The sequence below is a fragment of the Akebia trifoliata genome, chromosome 2 (genome assembly GCF_017979445.1).
Source record: "Akebia trifoliata isolate Shusen 1 chromosome 2, ASM1797944v1, whole genome shotgun sequence".
Taxonomy (NCBI): domain Eukaryota; kingdom Viridiplantae; phylum Streptophyta; class Magnoliopsida; order Ranunculales; family Lardizabalaceae; genus Akebia; species Akebia trifoliata.
In genome coordinates this window covers 2,452,798-2,473,210 of record NC_141376.1, presented here as the reverse complement: position 1 = coordinate 2,473,210, position 20,413 = coordinate 2,452,798, and the positions used below count along the sequence as shown (strand labels likewise).

Below are 20,413 nucleotides of genomic sequence, written 5' to 3'. Positions count from 1 at the left end.
GATTTGGTAATAGACTTGCATTGATAATGACGGACATCAAGCATAGTGGATGTAGCTGTCAACTTGATGTACCTAAATTACCCATTTAAAACCCCCCCCCCCCCCCCTCAAAAAAAAAAAAAAAAAAAAAAAAAAAAACCATGTAGAAATGTTTTGGAGGGATTGAATTTATCTTCAGCTCTATTCACTTTGGTAAGCCTCATGGAGGATATCGATCAATAATTGGCCTGATCGACCTTCGACTCTGTCTCATCTGATTTAATAATAATCTATTAATTAATAATTCAAAATCAGATTGTTAAGTTGAAGTTGGGTGTACAAAAAAAGTTGTGCACGAGTGACACACTCAGGTGCACATAGAATCATAGATGCTTTTCACTCGATATCAATGAAAAACATTTATGGTTCCGTACTCATCCACATCAGCATAATGTGAAACGCATTGAATTATGTAATCACTTCAACATTTTCCTTACAATATATATATATATATATATATATAATCGCAATCTATAATGGTGTCCCATTCCTAAAGCAAAATAAGTTGTCTAGCTAGTGTTCATTGCAAAACAAACCCATTGGACTGTACGTACATAGAAATAGAGTATTTTTTGGGTTGTGACACGAATGACATCACGAATAGAGACAGAGGGTGGAACTAGGATTTTGCCCACGTGGGGGTAATTAACCAAGACTAGCTCACTATTTCATAAACATTGAAATTTTTTATGTGGGCAAATCCCCTCATAGTCGCCATTGTAAATCCACCCCGAAAGAAAGTTTCTCTCTTGCCTGTATGTCCTCTACTTGAAGATTTATTTTTTAAATCTCAAATATGAAAATAGGTCATTGGATTTACATTAATTATTACATTGACAATCTAACAACACAACATTCTAGATTTTATGAAAATATTTTTATAAAAATATATTATTTTTCAAATTTGATCTAAGGTATTGAAAATGGGCAGGTATCAAGCACCTAGATTTAAAAATGGAATTCAACATGTGAAAAATAACTATTTTTAGAAAAAAAGATTAAAGTTCATATAATTTTATTTTCTACAATCCCATCGCATCAGATCATGATTTTGAGTGTCATAAATTGATCAGATTAGAAAGTTTTATTTATTTTTATTATGGGCAAGAGTCTCGTGACGCTGCATGTAAAACGGTTTGGTTAGAATTCCAATGTGTCTTAAACACCTATCAAAACCGTTCCAATGGGTGAGCAAAACCATTGTGGCGCATGAGATGACGAAGATTAATTTGCACTATTATTATTTTATATAAATAATGAGAAATTACAGACAAAACTCCAAGTTGTCCAGCTGAAGGGGATAAAAAATAAATTAAGAATAAAATATTACAAAACAGCAAAAGCAAATAAATAAACGGAGAAGAAGATTCTTTCTTGACTTTGGCATATGTACTTTATCTAAGAACCGTTGATGCATCTATCATGGCATTATGTCAATTTGCTTATATAATATTTTTTATTAGGTAGACTTAATATTTTTGAAAGAAATTGATTTAGAAATGTTAGATATCGACATGTAAATGGCAGTGATAACTTATTCAAAATTCAAAATTCAAAATATGGATTTCTGTACTTGTCAACATTTACAAAGTGGTCTACTAAAAGCGGGCAATGGCGGTGGAGCCGCCGTAAAGAATCAATATCTGCACAAATTTTTCCCTCACAGATTTTACAGGCTCTTCACTGTGTGACACGTCAAGTTTAATGAGGGTAGTTTTGCAAAATAGGGGTGCCATTTTGTATATGCCGACTCATGTGGTATCATTCTTTGTTCCCCATTTTGATGTAGAGAGAGAAATCAGTTTTGAACTTCAAATTATTATTTTCTGAGGCGATGTTTTTGCAAACTATCTATAGATTTCTCATAAAAAGAGCAATTGGAGTTTTTTTTGTAATCGACACCATATAACAATTTGGAGTCTTGATAATTAACCTCAGGTTAGAATCTCATATCGCACTTCTTGACGTGAAAGTGTATGAAACTGTAGATGCTTTTCATCTAGATATGAGTAAAAAAACATCTTTGATTCCTATCCACTTCCATATCAAGAAGTGTGATGTGAGGTTCCAATTTGAGGTCACTCCAGCATGACTCTTTTTTTTATTACCATGATAAACCTTGTGGAAGGAGAAATCATTATATCCTGAATCGTCATACATATCTTTCAAGTGTGAACGGGTTGATTTCACACATACCCAGAATGTGAATCTAAATAAAATCTCAATTCTAATTCTTATAATTTCGATTCCCCATATGGAACCTTTGGTATTAGAACTGACCTTACAAACACTCAATACCCATCCATCGATATCCCTTAAGATATATATCCATTTTTCTCTTTTGAATGAGTAAAAAGAGAAGCATAAAATATAAAAAATATTTATAGATGTGATGACTTGACTTGTCATTCCTCAATAGAAAGTTTAGATAAACAATGAATTGATCAAGCAAATAAAACTTTTGATAACAAAATCATAGAAACTTAAGGTATGGATTTACTGTTGAAATTGTATAATATGTAAAAAACAAATGGATGTTCATGTAGAGAAAAGGTAAAAACAAAGCACTTCCCATTTTCTTTATATTTTAATTTTAGTTTAACTATATTTCCTTCAAGATATCTCTTAGTTTGCATTTAATTAAATTAATAATTTTATTATTAATAAAATAAATTTACTAGTCAACTACCCAAATAAGACTCTATTCTTATCGGGTCCTTAAGATGGCTACCCAAGACCAGACCAAAAAATGATTTGATCCATAATAGTGGACTCGAAACCCAAATCTGACTAATCGGTTTTGAGTACGTCGGGGAATTGGTTAACTATTGACACCTTTAGGTACAAACCAACAGGAGTTAGAATCTTGGGCAAGAACCATTTCAGATACGTGAATGTGGAAATTGGAATTACAGCTAACTTATGGGCCTTTAGAATGGCTTCTTTGGATTAATATATGAATCCAGTGGGCTCAGTATTTTTTAGCTTGCAAGCCAAATTCTCATGGAATTGGTCACAATTCCCAAACCTGATATATGGGCCTTAAAGTTGCAATCGAGGCCAGTAATTGTGGGTTGGCCTGTAACCTGTTGGGCCAAACAAGTTTATTTACAAATCTAAACACAGTGTTCGTCTCTTCAACAGGAAAAGAAAGAAAGCACATGCTCCGGTGTGCGGAAAGAAAGAAAATACAGTCCATAGTTTGGACTTTAGAGGCGCGAAGAGAGAGAGACAGAGAGAGATGGTGAGAAGGAACGAAGAGAAACCAAAGGGAGCAGAGATCGAGGGATAGATAAGAAAGCGCGAACAATGCGTCGAGATTTCTCGCGTTTTTTCCATCCACGATGCCTTCTTTTATTACTCGTAGTCTCCATTATCGTTTTTCTTGCGTTTTCTAACACTCACCAGGTAGATTCCCTTTACGTACCTCGCTATTATTTCTATCTTTCTTTGTAAATCTAGGTAAGATTTATGCACGTTGTGTCGATTGAATTAATTTGTGTTTTCGTGATGTGGGTACTTGTTCTTTCGAGAGAATCGATTTGGTGGACAAATGGGGTTTCCTTATGTTCTGTTTTTAATATTGCGGTAGTCTGAATTTTTACGAGAGTTTCTTGATGTTGGTCTTTGTTTATTGGGATGACTTAAAAACGAATATTAGCAAATGGGATTTTTTTTTTCCTGGCTATTTATTGTGTTGAAGGTTTTCTAATATCGTATTTTTGAGATGGGTTTTGAAAATTCTTTTTTCGCAATTGTTTGGAACCAAAGATAGATTTAGAAGGAACTGTAGAGTGTGAGCAATCTGATCTCAAATGTTTGTGAAAACCCTTGAAAGAACTTGAGAACTTCTCCCCAAATTGCAACGTCAGCATTTGTTGTTCCTTTGAGTTGGTAAATTACTCGCTAAAGTTCGTGGGACGTTGTAATTGAGCTATATGGCCGATGAACACTTGTAATGCAAAAATGCAACAAAAGAGTGATTCAGTGTTTATCCCTTTATACATATAATTTCTAGCTTTGGGTGGTTACAATACAGTTCTTACAAGCTTCATTTTGATTATTAAAAATGATATTGTAAAAAGTTGGGTTTCACTCATTTTCTTCCAGAATTATTCATAGATATCTAATGTTGGCTTTCCTTTTACCAAATGTTTTAAATATCTTGTCTCAAATTGATATTTAGGAAGAAGATAAAGTGGAAGAAGTACCTGAAGTCACTCATAGAGTATTCTTGGATGTTGACATTGGTGAACAACGAATTGGTAAAGCTTCCATACTCCTCTAAATTTGTAAATAGGGTGCACTTGGTAACATTGAATTACGTTTTGTTTTCGAAATCAAACTTGGACTTGGTTAATTCTCCTAAAAACATCCATTTTATTTTCATTTGTACTGATCTATAACGACTCCTTTGTCTTTGTAATATTTTTAAAAGGGGATCAAAGACCAACTATGCAGCGATACAAAGGGAAAGAGAGAAAAACATTACTGAATATGGGCTTCACTAGTAGAGAAGTATAGTTTACCACTCCATGTGCAATACCAGGCAATCTAATTTCCCCTCCCCCCCCCCCCCCCCCCCCCAAAAAAAAGTACCCCTTTAAATTCCTTAACAATTGATGATCAAAGTTATAAAGATGTTTTATCTTTGTCAATTGTCATGACGGAATCAACATTGTACTCCTTGCTATTGAAAATATGCTTGTTAATGTCCTTTCATAGCAACCAACAAATATCAAGCAAACATCCTAAGAGTTCCCCGTCTAGAGGAAAATGCCTCACTTTATTAGCCTCCAGACAAATTTAAAATTGACCTAGAGAGCGTGCTACATCAAAAAGAGTAAAGAACATACATCCAACATTATGCTTGACTTGACTAGCTTTTCTAGGCACACACATGTTAACCATTAAGATGCCCTAGTTAAGTGATAAACAGTTAAAAAAATTCTTAGCATCGCTGTCCACATTGGATGGAATTGGGGATCTCCAAACCAGCTTAAGTGGAAAGGACAAGCAATCTGGATGGACAATTGCTGAGAAAAGATTGAACCAAGGCAACATCCTTTATGCTTTACTTACATCTAATTTGTCTACCTCAACCGAAGATAGAGTCTTTACTCAATTTCTCCAGTCATGATGCCAAGTTATCTATGCCCCAATCTTGACATGCTTCATGATGTCCATAATTGAAGTGTTGTCCTCCTTACATTCGACCAAGCAATATCCAACTAAAGCTCCTTTAAAGTTCAAAATGACAATAGTAGAGGAAAACTATGGCCATGTCGTTATTGCAGGTAGAATAATGTATTGAACTTTCTTGTGTTTTTCTTGCAGGTAGATTCGTTATAGGATTGTATGGCCATGTCGTACCTAAAACTGTTGGTATGTCTTTATCTTCTGCCCTATTCGGAATCCTAACATGATTTTTGCGTTAATTTTATTTCATTGCTAGATGAATACTGTTTTATCATTATAATGGGTTTGGTTGGATGCGTTGGTAGCTCTCTAGGGTTAGTGGCAAGCGGGCCAATTCTATTAGTGAGAACTCTCTTTTCTTTCCTCCATACCACCTTGCTCTAGTTTTTAGCCCATTTCAAGCTGTTTTGATGTAGTCATGAAGTTTACCTATTGAGCTTTTCTCTTCACATGATAATTGAAACTCTTGGCCACTGATTTTCTGAACAATATTAGAAGGAATTGAAATTAATTTTGTTAACCAATCTAAACTTATTTATATAGACATGTCAAATTTGAATGGAGGAACATGATTCATTTAGCTGACCCCAAATCTTTGGTACAAGGCTTAAATGATGACGATGATAATGTCAACTTTGAAACATTCTGGAAGGCCATGTTAACGTTCAGCAGTTCCTTTGTTGGAGGAAGTGCTCCTAACTGAAATAATTTTTGAGCTTAGGATCAATATGTTGACTGTTGAGTGAACCACCAATAATTTAGTACACTTCTGTAATATAGAATTTGTTTGGTCCATGATCTTTCTGCCTTCAAATTGTTTTTGAATTCTTTATATTAATCTGAAATCTGCATCTTAAGCCATACTTTGCACGCCATGTATTCACAACTAAACATTTAGGGTACTCTTTTTTGTTCACTGGCGTACCATGTGAATGTCTAATGCATGATTATGTCTGGTTTTGCAGAAAATTTCAGGGCTCTGTGCACAGGTATTGTAGACATAACTTGCGACTTGTTCAACTATGATATTTGGTTACACTGTCCGAAGGACATTTGGATTTATGTTTTAATTAGTATGGAATTTTATGTTCCTCAATCCTCCATTTTTTCACTATAAATGGAAGCAACCTCTTCGTTTAGATGGTCATGATTACCCATTTTTATATGCAGGGGAGAAAGGCAAGGGTACCACTGGAAAAGACCTCCACTATAAGGGAACACCATTTCACCGTATAGTTTCTGGGTTTGTCATACAAGGTGGAGATATTGTTCATAAGGATGGGAGGGGAAGTGACTCTATTTATGGTGGCACATTTCCTGATGAGAATTTCAGGATAAAACACTCGCATGCAGGTCTATATCTATTTTAAGTGATTATTGTTCCTTTTTCTTTCTTTTTTTCAGAGCAATAACTTTTTTCCTAAACCTTTAAAAAAAATTATCTGCTTCAAGAAGATTCCCTTTTATCATTCTCCCACTGGGATATGATATTTTGTATCATGAGGCACATTATATGCAGATTTTCGAATGTCTATCCTTTCTTCTCTTCCTTTGACAACATATTTTGTAGGATCATCATTGAAATTGCATGTTTGTTAATTGATCATCAGATCTTTGGTTGTAGGTGTTGTTTCCATGGTGAACTCGGGGCCTGATTCCAATGGCTCACAGTTCTTCATAACCACGGTGAAGGCTAGCTGGTAAGTAATAGCTTGCTCTACTACATGTCCTACCATACACATGCTACTCTTGCAGATGGGCCTTGGAGTGGCCCTCACCTAGTATATGCCAAAAAAAAAAAAAATTCAGCCCATTCAGTTATTGATAATATCTAACAATCAAATAAATTTCTTTTCCAAACTACTTGTTTGATTGCCTAAAAAGTGAAATTGTTCATGTCAGGATGATCTTCAAGGCGATAAGCATATGCATAATGTGTATTGTGTAGACCTTCCATATTTCGTTTAATTGTCTTGCAAGTACCCTGAATATCTGAATAAAGGAAAAATATATAAGATCACGGACAACTATTCCAATCTTTTATTGCTTAGCGAAAAAAAAAAACCTATTCCAATCTTTTATCAAATGTGATTCTTAATAGTTGAACAACTTTCTAGGTTGGATGGTGAGCATGTTGTCTTTGGCAAAGTTATTCAAGGAATGGACACTGTATATGCAATAGAGGGGGGAGCTGGGACCTACAATGGGAAACCAAGGAAGCAGGTTGTTATTTCCGACTCAGGAGAGATACCGATGAGCAAGTGGGATGAAGAAAGCTGAACCATTCGTACTGTTCTGTAGCATTATTAACATAAATCCGCCACATGCAGCTAATGTGCTTTAGATAATCATTTCCGTTGCCTTGTATCATGGTCATTGAACTAATTTAGGTGTGCCTGTCTTTCAGGATGATGTATGTTTTGGGCTCATCCTAAAAAAAAATCTTATATATCATACTTGTTCTCGAGAAATTTGTTGTTTTGGATTTTTTGGCGTTTTCATTGCTTCAGTTCATTGATCCAATGTGTTCAATGGGATTCATAATTAGTCTAATTGGTGATCTCTAGCCATCAGATTTGGAAATTTCTGATGGGCTTGAAACCTAAAAGGTTTTCCCTGCACACTCCTCTTGTCTCTCCCTTGGGACATGGGTGAGGCAAAGATTGATCATCTACTCAGTTTGGTCTTATAGCAGAGATGAGATTTATTTGGATGGGACCCTTATCCTGCGATGCAGCACAATTTCTTTAGTTCACTGCCCCATGAATGGTTGTCTCCAATGGAGCACCAAAATTTTGACTTTAAAAGCAAATTTTTTCAATTTGGGGTGAGAAAAGCACTCAGGAGGATCTGCCTTCTTTTATCCTCTAGTTTTGAATCTTCCTCGAGTGTGTCTATTTTCTTATTTGGCATGTTATATACAATTTCATTTGTCTGTTGCAAAAAAAAAAAAAAAAAAATGTTGGTCTATCAATATTAGTTCTCCTTCTGTATCTATGATTTAGAGGATTGAGATCCAAACTGGAATCATTCAACAATAATCTGAAATTGGATTGATCAATTCCTACTGATCGAAGAACTGAGTTAATACCGAGTTTAAGCCGAGGTAGGCCAAGTCGTGCTGATTCCAAATCATTCCAATCATGTCGACAAGTATGCAATAGAGTTGGAATCAATTCAATCATGAATACCCAAGCTATGCAAACTTCAAGCTAAAACCCAATTCAAATAGGTGCTTGAAGCAAATTAAGAAGATAGAGATGACAAGGTACATGGAGCGGATGACAAGGGAAATGGAGATGAATCAAACTAAGATGATCTTCAATCCATCGTTTGCAATCTCTCTTGTAGAGACTCTTGTTCCTAGAACCCAAAAATCCATCTTTTATTTCTACAAAAATACCATTGGTTCTTGAAGTTTGAAGTCTGAAGGTTGAGGAAGAGAGAATCTTAGCTTGAATAAAAGGGTGTTGAAGAAGAGACAGAGACGTAGGCTTGTTTTGTATTTGATGTGTCTATATCCCTAATTGGTGTGTAAAGTAATCTACATAATGATATGTGAATAAGCAAAAGTTGGTGTGCCGATAGAAGTTCTTATAAACAAACGTATCTTCTGACCCTAAACCCCGTCAAACAAACACGGTCTTCGTTTTACTTGTCCTTTGGCGGGCGAATAAGACTCTCTCTCGCAACTCTAGTTCATCCTGTAATTAAACATGGCGTCGATGATGTTTTCAGACTGTTCTTCTGCCACAACCGCTCGTCTTCTTCCTTGTAACAAAATCCAAAGCACCTTTCTTCAGCTACGCCGATCGGTTCATCTCCATTCGAGACCTAGAAACCCTAATAGTATAGGCATCATATGCACACAATGTCGAAGTTCGTCCAAGACTGTAACTGGTATGATTGATATAAAATCCTTCATCTTTCAATATTACATTCAAACGTTACAAATTTTATGATTCATTGGGGCATTTTTTTCGAATACTTGGTTGAGATGCACGAATATATCTGTCTGGATTCACAGCTGAATATTTGCTTTTATGTTTTTTCATTTTTATTTAGCAGTCTTAGTAGCTAAATCTAGTCAAGATTTCTCTTGAAATTCGTTGCCCCATTTGTGAAAACTTGTTAATTCTGTTACCCCATGTAGTGTAAAATAATCACCAATTTATGAGCTTTTGTCTACATTTTATCTTTTTGGACAGTGGCAATGACTACAGAGACTTCTGCGAAGGTAATTGATGGAAAGTCAGTTGCAAAGCAAATCAGGGATGAAATCACGAGTGAAATATCGAGGATGAAGGATGCAATTGGTGTTGTTCCAGGGCTAGCAGTCATTTTGGTTGGTGATAGGAAGGATTCTGCTACTTATGTACGTAACAAGAAGAAGGCTTGTGATGCGGTAGGGATCACATCTTACGAAGCTCGCTTGCCCGAGGACTCCACAGAACAAGAAGTTCTCAAGTTTATCTCAGAATTCAATGATGATCCCTCAGTTCATGGCATCCTTGTTCAATTACCATTACCTCATGTATGTATCTTAATCTAAAAATACGTTTAGAATAATGTTTATGGCATTAGTATAATATATGTTTCTCTTGGATTATTTTGACACGCACACGTGCACTCTAAAATGGGGAGATATAATCAGCAGGTTGTGTGACTAATGAATTCTCATGTTTTTGGGTTCTGTACCAGCATATGAACGAGGAAAACATATTGAATGCAGTTAGGATTGAGAAAGACGTGGATGGTTTTCATCCATTAAACATTGGTCGTCTTGCCATGCGAGGTCGGGATCCCTTGTTTGTTCCATGCACCCCTAAAGGGTGCATAGAATTGTTGCATAGATATGGCATCAGTATCAAGGGAAAGAATGCGGTTGTAATTGGCCGAAGCAACATTGTGGGAATGCCAGCTGCTCTTTTGCTACAAGTAAAATCCATTACCTTCTTTCATATATCTAAATTATTTAATTTGTCTATTGTTGGGATTTCTGTCAGTTTTGTTGTCCCATATTTTTTAATGCTAACTTCAGGCTGCGATGATGTTTGTAGAGGGAAGATGCCACCATAACTATCATACATTCTAGAACCAAAAACCCTGAAGAAATCACAAGAAAAGCAGACATTATCATTTCTGCTGCAGGACAACCAAATATGGTGAAGGGTAGCTGGATAAAGCCCGGTGCTGTTATTATTGATGTTGGAATCAATCCAGTCGATGTAAGTTGGCTCTGTCCTTGCAGTTCCTGCTATTTTGTGTAAAAAAAACCTAATTAATCACTGTGTTGCTGTGAACATTTCTGTTTTGGGAGTTTTTATTTATCATAAAAAAAAGATTAAAAAAATGGAATAGGAGAAAAATTCATCAGTTTGTTTCCAATGGGAATAAAAGATCATTTGTATTTGGGCACTTTTTTTGGGTAGGCTTTCCTTCCAAATTTACTACATTTTCTCCTCCTGAAACCGAAGTCTTCAAGAATTTAGTAGCTGCCTGTAATTTCTGAAAATTAAAGGTACATTATCATTTTTATTTTTTTTACCTGAGGTAGCATTAGGAAGAAGAAAAAAAAATACATAACAGAGATATGATAAGCTGTGACATTTCTGACTTGATTCAGTTAAAAGTTGCCTACTTAAACAACTCAAAGCTTTAGTTGCAGTTAGATTATTTCCTGGTTATTGATAATTTCTCATATTTATGTTACAGGATCCAAAAAGTCCTCGAGGTTATCGGTTGGTCGGGGATGTTTGTTATGAGGAGGTCTGTAAGATAGCTTCTGCCGTAACTCCAGTTCCTGGGGGAGTAGGTCCGATGACCATAGCCATGCTTCTATCAAATACACTCAGCTCGGCTAAGAGGGCATACGACTTTGAGTGAGTTTTACAATTTTACTTATCGGATTAAAAACATGAGTTATACAAATTCAGTTGAGGGTTGGCAAGCTATTATATTTATGAAAGTTAGGCTTGTTTTTTGGGGTTCGCAGATCTTCACCCCCTGTTTTAGTTGTGTCCTTTACACAGATGAAAATAAAAATTCAGTTTACATAGTGAGTTGCAACAATATTTGGTCGGCAAGATAAATAATGCATTTTACCCAACAACAGCAAAGCCTTATGCTGAAGACTTGGGTTCGAGAGCATACTCATGAGTTGCATTTATTACAAAGCCCAACGCTAAATCTTATTTTTATGATGGGGTTAATCTACAGCACATGACATTAACCCACATCGTAATGTATTATAATAACACACAACCTCTTAATTTAAGGGTGGAACTTGCATGAAGTTTTCAACTCATCAGCTGTTTTATTGTAACCCGCAAGCCCGCTGTCCACCCATGCAGAATAACCCCCTCCCATGTTCTTCACTTGTACATAACCCTGAGATTCAATTGCAACCATAGGATTATAATTCTCTTTTTTGCTTCTACGATTGTGAGAATCTACCTATCTATCAATTAGCTAATAAAATAACAAAATAAATTCAGGTGATCCACAGTACACAAACAAATGCACCACAGGATGTGGACCTCAATTGCAAGCAGGCAATCTGATGGTAATAATGGGGCACAGTGGGTAAAAGCTTGGTTCTTTGATCACTGATCATTACTCGTAAAATAAAAAACTTACGGCATTTAGAAGATCAACGCACGCACGAAGTGATCTGCCTCCACTGTTACAACCCTTCACAATTTTCAACCCACAGTAAGATTTAATAATAGAAATGATCAATTGTTGTTTTAGCTGTTCTTTTGAAAGCTCGATGATGTGAACCCTAAGGAATCACCTCCGATCCTCATGGATTTTCTTTGTTTTCCTTTCCCGTTAAGCCCTTCAGCTCACTTTTTTTAACTGCAAATTTTGATGCTTGATGGCAAGGATGCCAGCATGGTTAGAGTGAATTTTCTCTTAACTTGGTACAAGATGCTTGATGCAGCTCTCAACAATGTCTCTGAAATACTTTTTTTGGCACGCATTAATTAGTGTCTATTATGCTATAACATGGATGGAGATATTGGTAGTTGATATTAACTTACTAATGAAAGACTCGACTTTGGAAAGGGTAGAGTTGGGGGGGGGGGGAGGGATTTGTTTAGCAAATATTTGGGATAAGGCTTTGTTGTTATTGCTGTTACAGTCAAATTTAACATCTATTTATCATAAAGATCTGAGTGTCATAAACTTGGTGGGTTGTGCCACAATGCTTTTGCGGGGGAGGACGACAAATCTTTTATGTTAACAAAAGCATCAAATTTATAATTTTGAAGAGGCTTCGCATAACAGTGGTTAGAGTTCATATCAATCTTTTATTTACTTAATGAAATCAGTAACTTGGTGTTGGGAGGATTTGAACCCAGGTCAGTAGTTTTATCCCTTTACAAACAAATAAAAATAGTACCACAACTAGTTGATCATCCTTGGTGCAAGCTGAAGAGACCTGGTGTAGAAATTCAGGATTTTTCACCCTTCCTAGCATGTAACAAAAGTAAACAAATTAAAAATGAGGAAAATAATACACTTCAGGCCGCTACCCAGAAATAGTAACGACCAGATGATCCTACTGAAGTGACTTGTAATTTTCGAAGGATTTCTTGATCACTATATCGCATGCTATGGTCCATTCAAGAATTGATTTAATAATTGTAAGGAAAGGCTTGTTACTTACATGGCCCATGTAAGCTGGGCATCTAGTCATTTAAGATTTAAGACACCTTCAGGTGTAATAAACATGTAAGGAACGTTCACAGCGTTCTCAATGTGGCTTTTGTTGAACTCTTCGGGTGTCCTATGCTAACAAACATTACTCCTTGAATTAGATCAAATTGACTTAAAAAAAAGGTGATTTATACATTCTTCTGATCAATATTAGAGATATATAAGCCTTTGTGTTTTCAAACTGATGACATGTTCCCTTTTTACTAAAGTATTGTATGAGAGATGGTTGTAAAATAACCTAAATGCAGGTCTTTTAACTTCTAGGGTAAATTATTTATAACCTATTAAATCTCTTGTAGAACCCGTGATTTTTCAATCCAAAAGTCCATCCTTCTATTCTCCAAAAATCCTATAATGTTCTAGATATCTTTAGGTCAAAGGAGATAAGTTATGAAGGTTGAAGACAAGTTTATCCTAAAAATCTGTTACCTTCAAGTTAAATTACTTCTAACCAATTTAACGTCGTCTTCAATATCTTGCAAGAATCCTTGATTTTTCTAACCAAAAATCAATCCTTCAACTGCTTCAAAAATTCATTCTTTTTCCCCCCTTGATATTATTGCAAGGTATCTCCCCACCATTTGGGATGGACTAGTCTTTATGATTGCAATGACGAACCCTGTGGAAGTTCTCCAAAAGATTTATCTTTCTTTTGGAGACTTGAAGGTTGAAGAACATAGAATCTTAATATTGAAAATGATGGCGAAAAAAAAAAAAAAACCAGGTTGGACACGGCTGATTTTGGGTGAAAATCAAGGGGTTTTTACTTTTTAGTAAGAAATTGAAAATGAGTGCATTTAGGTCATTTAAATTTGTCTCATATTTGAAGACGTAGGTCAAGGGGGTATATCAACTGTTTGAAAACATGAAGGTGTCTCTAACATTGACCAAAATGTGAAGCACCCAAGAAAAGTAAGAAATAGGCACAAAAAGAAAAGCATATAAGAAAAAGATCTTTATAAATCTTCATAAATAAACATACACATGAAATTAACACAAATTTCCTATGTGATCCCACCTCACATCTAGATATTGGAAACCCGATTGCAGGAGATCATTACCAGCGTAGACGTCAATGGTCACAACGTCTTTGGAGCTGAAAAAACAAAGAAAAATATTGAATTATATCGAAGAATTGATCCATTTCGGTCGATATGATATATCATACATAGCTTGGAATATATCCTCACCTTTTTAGAGCTTCCATGGATGGTTTATGTATACGATCGAAGGTTTAGCTGTCTAGTTCCCTTTATATAACAATGCTATTGAATATTGATCCTTCTATCGCCATTGACTTTCTTAAGCGATCTGTAAGGGCTTTATCTGTACTTCCACATTGGCGTTGACAAGCTTCCAAAAAAGTTTGGATTATTTTTTTGTCTAATATTGAATTATTAAGTCCAATTTAAAAGATTTGTTGAAATACTCTTCATTAAATTAATAAGGTCATAGAACGAATCTTAGAAAAGTTAAAATTAGATTCTTTTCTAATTGTTAAATTTTTATGATTTGTTTTTTTAAATTTATTTTTCACTGTTAAATTTTAATTTTGAGTACTTGGTAGCCACCCATTTCAAAACCTTAGATCAAGCTGGAAATTTTTTTTTTGAATTTTTGTTTTTGAATCTGAATTATTTTATGAAATCTAGAAGGTTGTGGTGTTAGATTGTTGATGTGGCAATTCATATGGATTCAATGACCTTTTTTATGATTTGAAATTTTAAAATTAAAATTTCTAGACAAAAAACATGTGAGGAGGAGAGAAAATTTTTTCTCACGATTGATTTTGAATTTTGCACCACCTGTCGAATGACTGTGAGCGAATAATCACTCCTTAGATTTTTATGCTAATCTTCAACTCTAGATTGAGTGTACTTCAACCTTCAAACCTAAGGCAAGATAAGATTTTTGGAGGTGGAAAAGAATGAAATTTTTACAAATAAAATCCTAGATTTTTTTGAAAAGAGTAAAAGTGAAAAAAAAAAATCCATCATTTTTCTCATAAATTCCATATCTTCAAATTCTTTAAAACTTTATGATAAATTTCTTTTGGAGAATGTTACTACCACATCATTAAATTGTGAATAGACACAATTATTGATTTTATTATGTTATGTGATTTTACAATAAAATCACTTGAGATATTTATTCGTAATAGTTATAATCTGACTATCCATGTGACATATTGAATTGACTATTTGATGTGACAAATTTGGGACCCGTAGATCTGAACTCCTTGAAAAACATGATTCTCTCGAGATACATTTTTTATATGGGGGAAGTGCAGCCACGTATCTCAAAGAGTCAGATGTACGATTTCAAACTTGTCACATCAGGATAGTTGATTGCATTTGCCAAGTGGGATAGTCTGATTATTAATATTCCTATTCATATCATAATTCTTTTAAGGTATTCAACGCTAATTTCAATTCACACACCTTCATCCTTGTCTTATCGTTCTGTAAAAATTCTTGTTCTTTCAATTAAATATTTTATCTTCCTATAACCAATATTGTAGAATGAAGGGACGTGTTGGACATTCAAGGGGTGGATTATTTTCCTGTCAAGCAAGATCTTCGACTCCCTGAAATCATAATAATCACCAAAATGATCCACCGTTAGCTAGACCTCTCTAACAGGTGGCTCAACCACAATCTCACCAAATACGACCCTTGAAATTATTGGATTGATGGCAATCAGAGAAAAAAAAATCTGAGGCAACCTGATGAATTTGCTGCTTTTTAAAATTAATGAACCGACCACATTTTGATAATAGGAAATTCTTCACTTTTGAAAAATAGCAAATTCACCGCCATATAGATCTTTGTGATAAATATTGTAAACTGCTTTTAATGGAGTTAGAAGCTTCGGAATGGATTAATTTCTTGTGAGATGATCTCCTCAGCATAGAGATCATCCTTACTAAAAATCTGCTCATTTTGAAATTTCTTAACTCATTTAAGACAAAACGTTGGCTCTCAATGTTGTGGATATCCAATCAAAAATTACAATCTGATTAAGATTATATTTTATTTTTTACTTGTTAAAAGATAAAAATAAAAACTAAGAAGATTTAGAAAATCTATTAATTATCCCCCAACACAGTAATTTTCTTTTTAAGAAATTTCTTCTATATATGCTTGTGTTCAAGGCTAAGTGGCTAAACAATCGTAGTCCTTCATTTATCTACAACTCGTCTTTATTTTATAATAAATGTACACATTAAACACTATGACGGTCACTCTCTGTAACAAATTAAACAGGTAAGAATGAAAAAAGAAGAAGAAGAAGCATACACATATAAATACTGACACAAAATGGCCAACTAAGAGGATATATATGGGCCACTGACACACATATACTATATATTATCAACACATAAAACATAATAATACCCATTAGATGTTCTTTCAAGTAGCAACCACCTCACACTTGCAACCTTTGCCACACTCGACAGATACCTTGCCAACGTTTGAGCCTTCAGTCCGAGAGATGACACAAGTCCATCCTTCCCCACACTCACAAAAAGCTTCACTTCCGCTGGAATCATCAGTTATGGAACAAGTGCCACGATTGCCAGTCTCACACGTGATTCCATCACTATTCTTGCAGAAGGCCTTGCCAGAGTCTGGGCCATCAGTCCTCGTGATCACACACGTCCATCCTTCCCCACACTTGCAATAGGCCTTGCCCACACTGCCACTAGATCCCTCAGTTCTGGAACACGTGTCAAACGAATTAATTAAAAATCAATAGATAGAAATAGTAATCAAATAGAGAAAAAAAAGATAAAAGCTGAAAGCATGCTCTGTGTCATAAGGGGTGATACTTGGAAGCTTCACCACATTTCTCAGATTCAGCCATTTTAATTTTCCTTTAGACTCTCTTTTCGTTCGGTCTCTCAGTAAGTCGGTATTTATTTTTGACAATTATAAAGCTCAGCTCGGTAGAGTAGAGTAGAGCAGAGCAGAGCAGAGAGAGGAATAAAGAGTAAAGACGAGGGATATTCCTGTGATGACACGTGACTTTCAATGTGTATATGTGAGCTCTTACGTCCGCATTGTCCCAACTTCCCACTAGAGACAGACCACGTAAGAAGAAGAAGATAAAGCTCTCCATGATGGGTGGCTTCCTCCATTGCCTTTACAGCCACATCAAAGATGACTTTCTTCTAAAGCATCACAAACAAACAAGCAATCATGGCCCACATGCATAGGGTTCTCCACTCTTCCATCGTTGTGCAGGAATTTTAATTTCAATACCAGTGGAAACTATTACAATTTAATCATTAATCATTTTAGGCTGATTTAAACATGTGCCCTCCGCATTTTAGTGAATATTTGAGATACCCCCAATTTTCTCAAATTGATGACATGCCTCTAACCTAAATCTATTGTAAGAGCAACTCAACAGGATACTCTTCTCCATATTCATAAATGGGTAACCATGGACTTACGGATAGGCACTTTGGATATTCAGGAGTATGCACTCCCATCGTCACAAATAAAATAAAATAAAATGAAATTTTTTTTTTTAAAGAAGGTTTGTTGCTTCAAAAATTTGAAGAAACCCTCTCTCATTGCGTGAAAAATGGAAAATTTAACGAGCCAAGACCCATGAATTTTAGAAACTGAATTTTGATGGTTTAGGACCGTCAAAATTCTTGATGTTCCCAAATTTGACAGTTTAGAGTTGTCGAATTTCCCTCATCCTTCATTAATTTGACAATTTTGGCCCGTCGAAAATAAAAATTTGACAATGAAAAATTCGACGCCAATTCAACCTCTTTGTTGATCAAATTTTATGAAATTTGACAATCCAAAACCATAAAATTTGGACTTTTTTCACATTGTGTCCATTGGATTACACATGGCATTTCCAAGAGGTATTTCAAATTTTGGCAGAAATGTGAAGGCATGAGATAAATTCAAAATGCCACGTGACTTACAACGAGGAGGGTTCCTTCAAAATTTTGAAACGGCCTGCCCGCTTCAAAGTTGGACTAAAGAAAATGAGCCAAAAAGATTCCACTGGCTTCACTACCCCGAAAGAGTAGTTAATGATTTAGGTTAGATTTAAAATTTGATAATCTCATTATCTGGTTGAGAGAGTAATATTGGGATCCAATGCGAATACCATATACTGGGGGCCTACAACAGGCTTGGATCAAGTTGTTGAGATCTTATGAAGATCCAAATCGATCAACTGGACTAATTTTTTTATTGAATTTGATCCATTGACAGTCATTCTATCTGGTTCTTCTCTCTTCATTTAAGAATTTTGTGGTTTTCAGAAAATTGCTCCATGGAGAAAAGATATCATCTATAATAAGATCAATCAAGAAAATGCAAAATGAGAAGTATTAATCATTTCAGATAAATTTAATAATAAATTAGGACATGAACATGTGAAAAGATAATCGAGAAAACTTATTTTTAATTGACAAATAGATGATATATTGTAGTCTAACCGAATGAGGTTTACCTTATGAAGTATTCCATGAGGCAACCTCATGACATTATGGCTTCTTATATCTTCGAAAGGCCTCCTTTTTTCTTCATTCCTCCTACACTTTTACTCTCTTTTAATGTTATATATATAAAAGCAGTCAGCTAATTCGTACTTAAAGGCTAATTTTCATGATTAGTTTAATGCACTAGGTATGATCGTGACAGATTATAGTGTTCAGAGAAACAAAGTTTGTAGAAATCATCTAAAGAGGGTATTTGATCAAAGATGGATTATTGGTACAAAATCATTAATATGATATGAATAATGATTTTCTGACTCGAAAATTTTCACTTGGTTAACGTGGCGAGTGCAATGAACCGTAGATCTTTTCCTTGCGTATCCCGAAGACAAAGATCTATGATTCTGTGCACTTGTCACATCAACCGAGTGAAAATTTTCGAGTCAGAAAATCACAACTCATCTGATATTGGTATGGTATAAATGAAGATGTTGACATATTTAGAGGAGAGAATCAACGAAAACTCAATGTGCTCGGGATGATGTGGTATTGGATTTGCCTGAAGGGATTAATAAATTTTAATGGTGGGGCACACATGGTTTGCTACATGTGTCCAAAGAGGGATATATAAGTGGACTTTCCCAGAAAAATTATCTGAAGATCAAGTCAATGCAATCGAATGTTTGTGAAATTAAAATTATGTGCATGCGACAAAGGTTCAGTATGATTGGTTTTGGAAGAAAGGGGCATTTCCATAATTTTATATTTGTCTGGTAGGAAAGGAATTTTGTTTTTGCTCATATAAAATTGATTCGGGATTTCATAGAATTGAGGGCATCCCCAATTTACAAAATTACCTTATTTAGGGTTCATGCAATTGGTCAAATAAGATTATGTGAAATCCCGAATTGACTTTTTTATAAGACTAATGATAATCTGACTCCCATTTTTGTACGCTTCCTAATAGTTCACAGAACCATAAGTCTTTTTTACTTGTGTATCTTGGAGCAAAGGATCTACGGTTTTGTGGAGGGAGCTAACAAAAAAGATTCCCAAGGGGTTAGTTCAACGGCAATTTCAGATCAATAAGCGATTAATGCCCATAGGTTGTGAGTTCATACTCAATATGAGTATTAATTTCTCATGGGCAAATCATGAGGATGCACCCTCACTTACCTGGTGTGTGTGATGTGCGGGTGTTGCATGTGCCCCAGTAGTAGCCCTTTGACAAGACTATGGTCTATGGACTGGGAAAAGCCCAGATACAGGCCTTGTCCACTGTCTACAGGGATACAGCGTGCTGACTGAAATATTTCACCAAAACATGGGAGGGATATGTTTAATCTAGAGTTATCAATGGGCCAGACCAGACTTGGATGATCTCGAACCCAATCTTAAAGAGGCAACCTGTTCCTTAAACTTGACCTTTAACCCCTTTGGGCCTAATTCGGTAAAGCCCAAGCGTGGCTCTAATGGGCTTGAGTTGCAATAGAGCTGATCTTCCGTCTTTGTAAAAATAGTAGTCCGACAAAATGACATCAGGACTCAGGAATAGAGAGAAAATTTCTCTTTCCAGCCCACAACTTTGAATTTTAAGATTTTAAATCTTAAAATAGGTCATTTAGCCCACACGGATTAGCACAATCTCAATCTGACATCACAACCTTCTAGATTTATGAAAAAACTCATATTCAAAATAATAATAATAATAATAATTTTTCTAACTTGATCCATGGAAGTGAAAATGAACGGCTACTGATTACCCAAACTTAAATTTCAACAGTGAAAAGTAAAGTTTTTTTTTTTTTTTTTTGAAGTTAGTAGAATTTCGTCCTCTACAAACCCACGACATCGGATCACATTTTGGATTGCCACAAAGTGATCAGATCAGAAATTTTCTGTTTTCCACCGTGGCGGGAGAGAAAAATTTTCTCTCTTATTGCTGATGTCATTTGCGATAGAGATATTCATACGTCT

The 20,413-nt window shown here is 35.2% G+C and overlaps 4 protein-coding genes across 5 annotated transcripts; 2 read left to right on the top strand and 2 right to left on the bottom strand.

Annotated features, from left to right (window-relative positions):
- Positions 1 to 3,167: 3,167 nt before the first annotated feature.
- LOC147408745 (peptidyl-prolyl cis-trans isomerase CYP21-1-like) lies at positions 3,168 to 7,709 on the top strand. Of its 2 annotated transcripts, XM_086421427.1 has the most exons (7): positions 3,169 to 3,447; positions 4,226 to 4,304; positions 5,377 to 5,424; positions 6,204 to 6,227; positions 6,409 to 6,591; positions 6,863 to 6,938; positions 7,356 to 7,709. In XM_086421427.1, the coding sequence occupies exons 1-7, from the start codon at positions 3,349 to 3,351 to the stop codon at positions 7,516 to 7,518; spliced, it is 672 nt and encodes a 223-aa protein (XP_086277553.1). In that variant the 5' UTR covers positions 3,169 to 3,348; the 3' UTR covers positions 7,519 to 7,709. The 2 variants fall into 2 exon arrangements, with proteins under 2 accessions (XP_086277557.1, XP_086277553.1); XM_086421431.1 differs by lacking the exon at positions 6,204 to 6,227 and having other exon boundaries at positions 3,168 to 3,447.
- A 1,153-nt stretch (positions 7,710 to 8,862) lies between these two features.
- On the top strand, positions 8,863 to 11,310 carry LOC147408744 (bifunctional protein FolD 4, chloroplastic-like). Its single transcript, XM_086421416.1, has 5 exons — positions 8,863 to 9,138; positions 9,447 to 9,772; positions 9,940 to 10,176; positions 10,299 to 10,466; positions 10,954 to 11,310. Exons 1-5 carry the CDS (start codon positions 8,955 to 8,957, stop codon positions 11,122 to 11,124), a joined length of 1,086 nt encoding a protein of 361 aa, XP_086277542.1. The 5' UTR covers positions 8,863 to 8,954; the 3' UTR covers positions 11,125 to 11,310.
- A 201-nt stretch (positions 11,311 to 11,511) lies between these two features.
- Positions 11,512 to 14,253, bottom strand: LOC147408743 (Rhodanese/Cell cycle control phosphatase superfamily protein). Its single transcript, XM_086460227.1, has 6 exons — positions 14,154 to 14,253; positions 13,982 to 14,059; positions 12,960 to 13,033; positions 12,647 to 12,717; positions 11,878 to 11,931; positions 11,512 to 11,628 (listed from the first exon to the last, which is right to left on the bottom strand). Exons 1-6 carry the CDS (start codon positions 14,168 to 14,170, stop codon positions 11,512 to 11,514), a joined length of 411 nt encoding a protein of 136 aa, XP_086316353.1. The 5' UTR covers positions 14,171 to 14,253.
- Positions 14,254 to 16,123: 1,870 nt separating this feature from the next.
- On the bottom strand, positions 16,124 to 16,955 carry LOC147408742 (uncharacterized). Its single transcript, XM_086421405.1, has 2 exons — positions 16,796 to 16,955; positions 16,124 to 16,683 (listed from the first exon to the last, which is right to left on the bottom strand). The coding sequence occupies exons 1-2, from the start codon at positions 16,828 to 16,830 to the stop codon at positions 16,377 to 16,379; spliced, it is 342 nt and encodes a 113-aa protein (XP_086277531.1). The 5' UTR covers positions 16,831 to 16,955; the 3' UTR covers positions 16,124 to 16,376.
- Between the last annotated feature and the right edge of the window lie 3,458 nt (positions 16,956 to 20,413).

Excerpts from the sequence above, each read along its gene's own strand:
- LOC147408742 (XM_086421405.1), bottom strand. The coding sequence starts at position 16,830 with ATGGCTGAATCTGAGAAATGTGGTGAAGCTTCCAA. Across the intron at positions 16,684-16,795 it reads AAATGTGGTGAAGCTTCCAA|AACTGAGGGATCTAGTGGCA; the intron begins GTATCACCCCTT and ends CACGTGTTCCAG.
- LOC147408744 (XM_086421416.1), top strand. The coding sequence starts at position 8,955 with ATGGCGTCGATGATGTTTTCAGACTGTTCTTCTGCCACAACCGCTCGT. Across the intron at positions 9,773-9,939 it reads TTCAATTACCATTACCTCAT|CATATGAACGAGGAAAACAT; the intron begins GTATGTATCTTA and ends GTTCTGTACCAG. Across the intron at positions 10,467-10,953 it reads TTGGAATCAATCCAGTCGAT|GATCCAAAAAGTCCTCGAGG; the intron begins GTAAGTTGGCTC and ends TTTATGTTACAG.
- LOC147408745 (XM_086421427.1), top strand. The coding sequence starts at position 3,349 with ATGCGTCGAGATTTCTCGCGTTTTTTCCATCCACGATGCCTTCTTTTA. Across the intron at positions 4,305-5,376 it reads CATTGGTGAACAACGAATTG|GTAGATTCGTTATAGGATTG; the intron begins GTAAAGCTTCCA and ends TTTTTCTTGCAG. Across the intron at positions 5,425-6,203 it reads TGTCGTACCTAAAACTGTTG|AAAATTTCAGGGCTCTGTGC; the intron begins GTATGTCTTTAT and ends CTGGTTTTGCAG.
- LOC147408743 (XM_086460227.1), bottom strand. Across the intron at positions 12,718-12,959 it reads CATGTTTATTACACCTGAAG|GAAGGGTGAAAAATCCTGAA; the intron begins GTGTCTTAAATC and ends GTTACATGCTAG. Across the intron at positions 11,629-11,877 it reads GCGTTGATCTTCTAAATGCC|GGTTATGTACAAGTGAAGAA; the intron begins GTAAGTTTTTTA and ends ATTGAATCTCAG.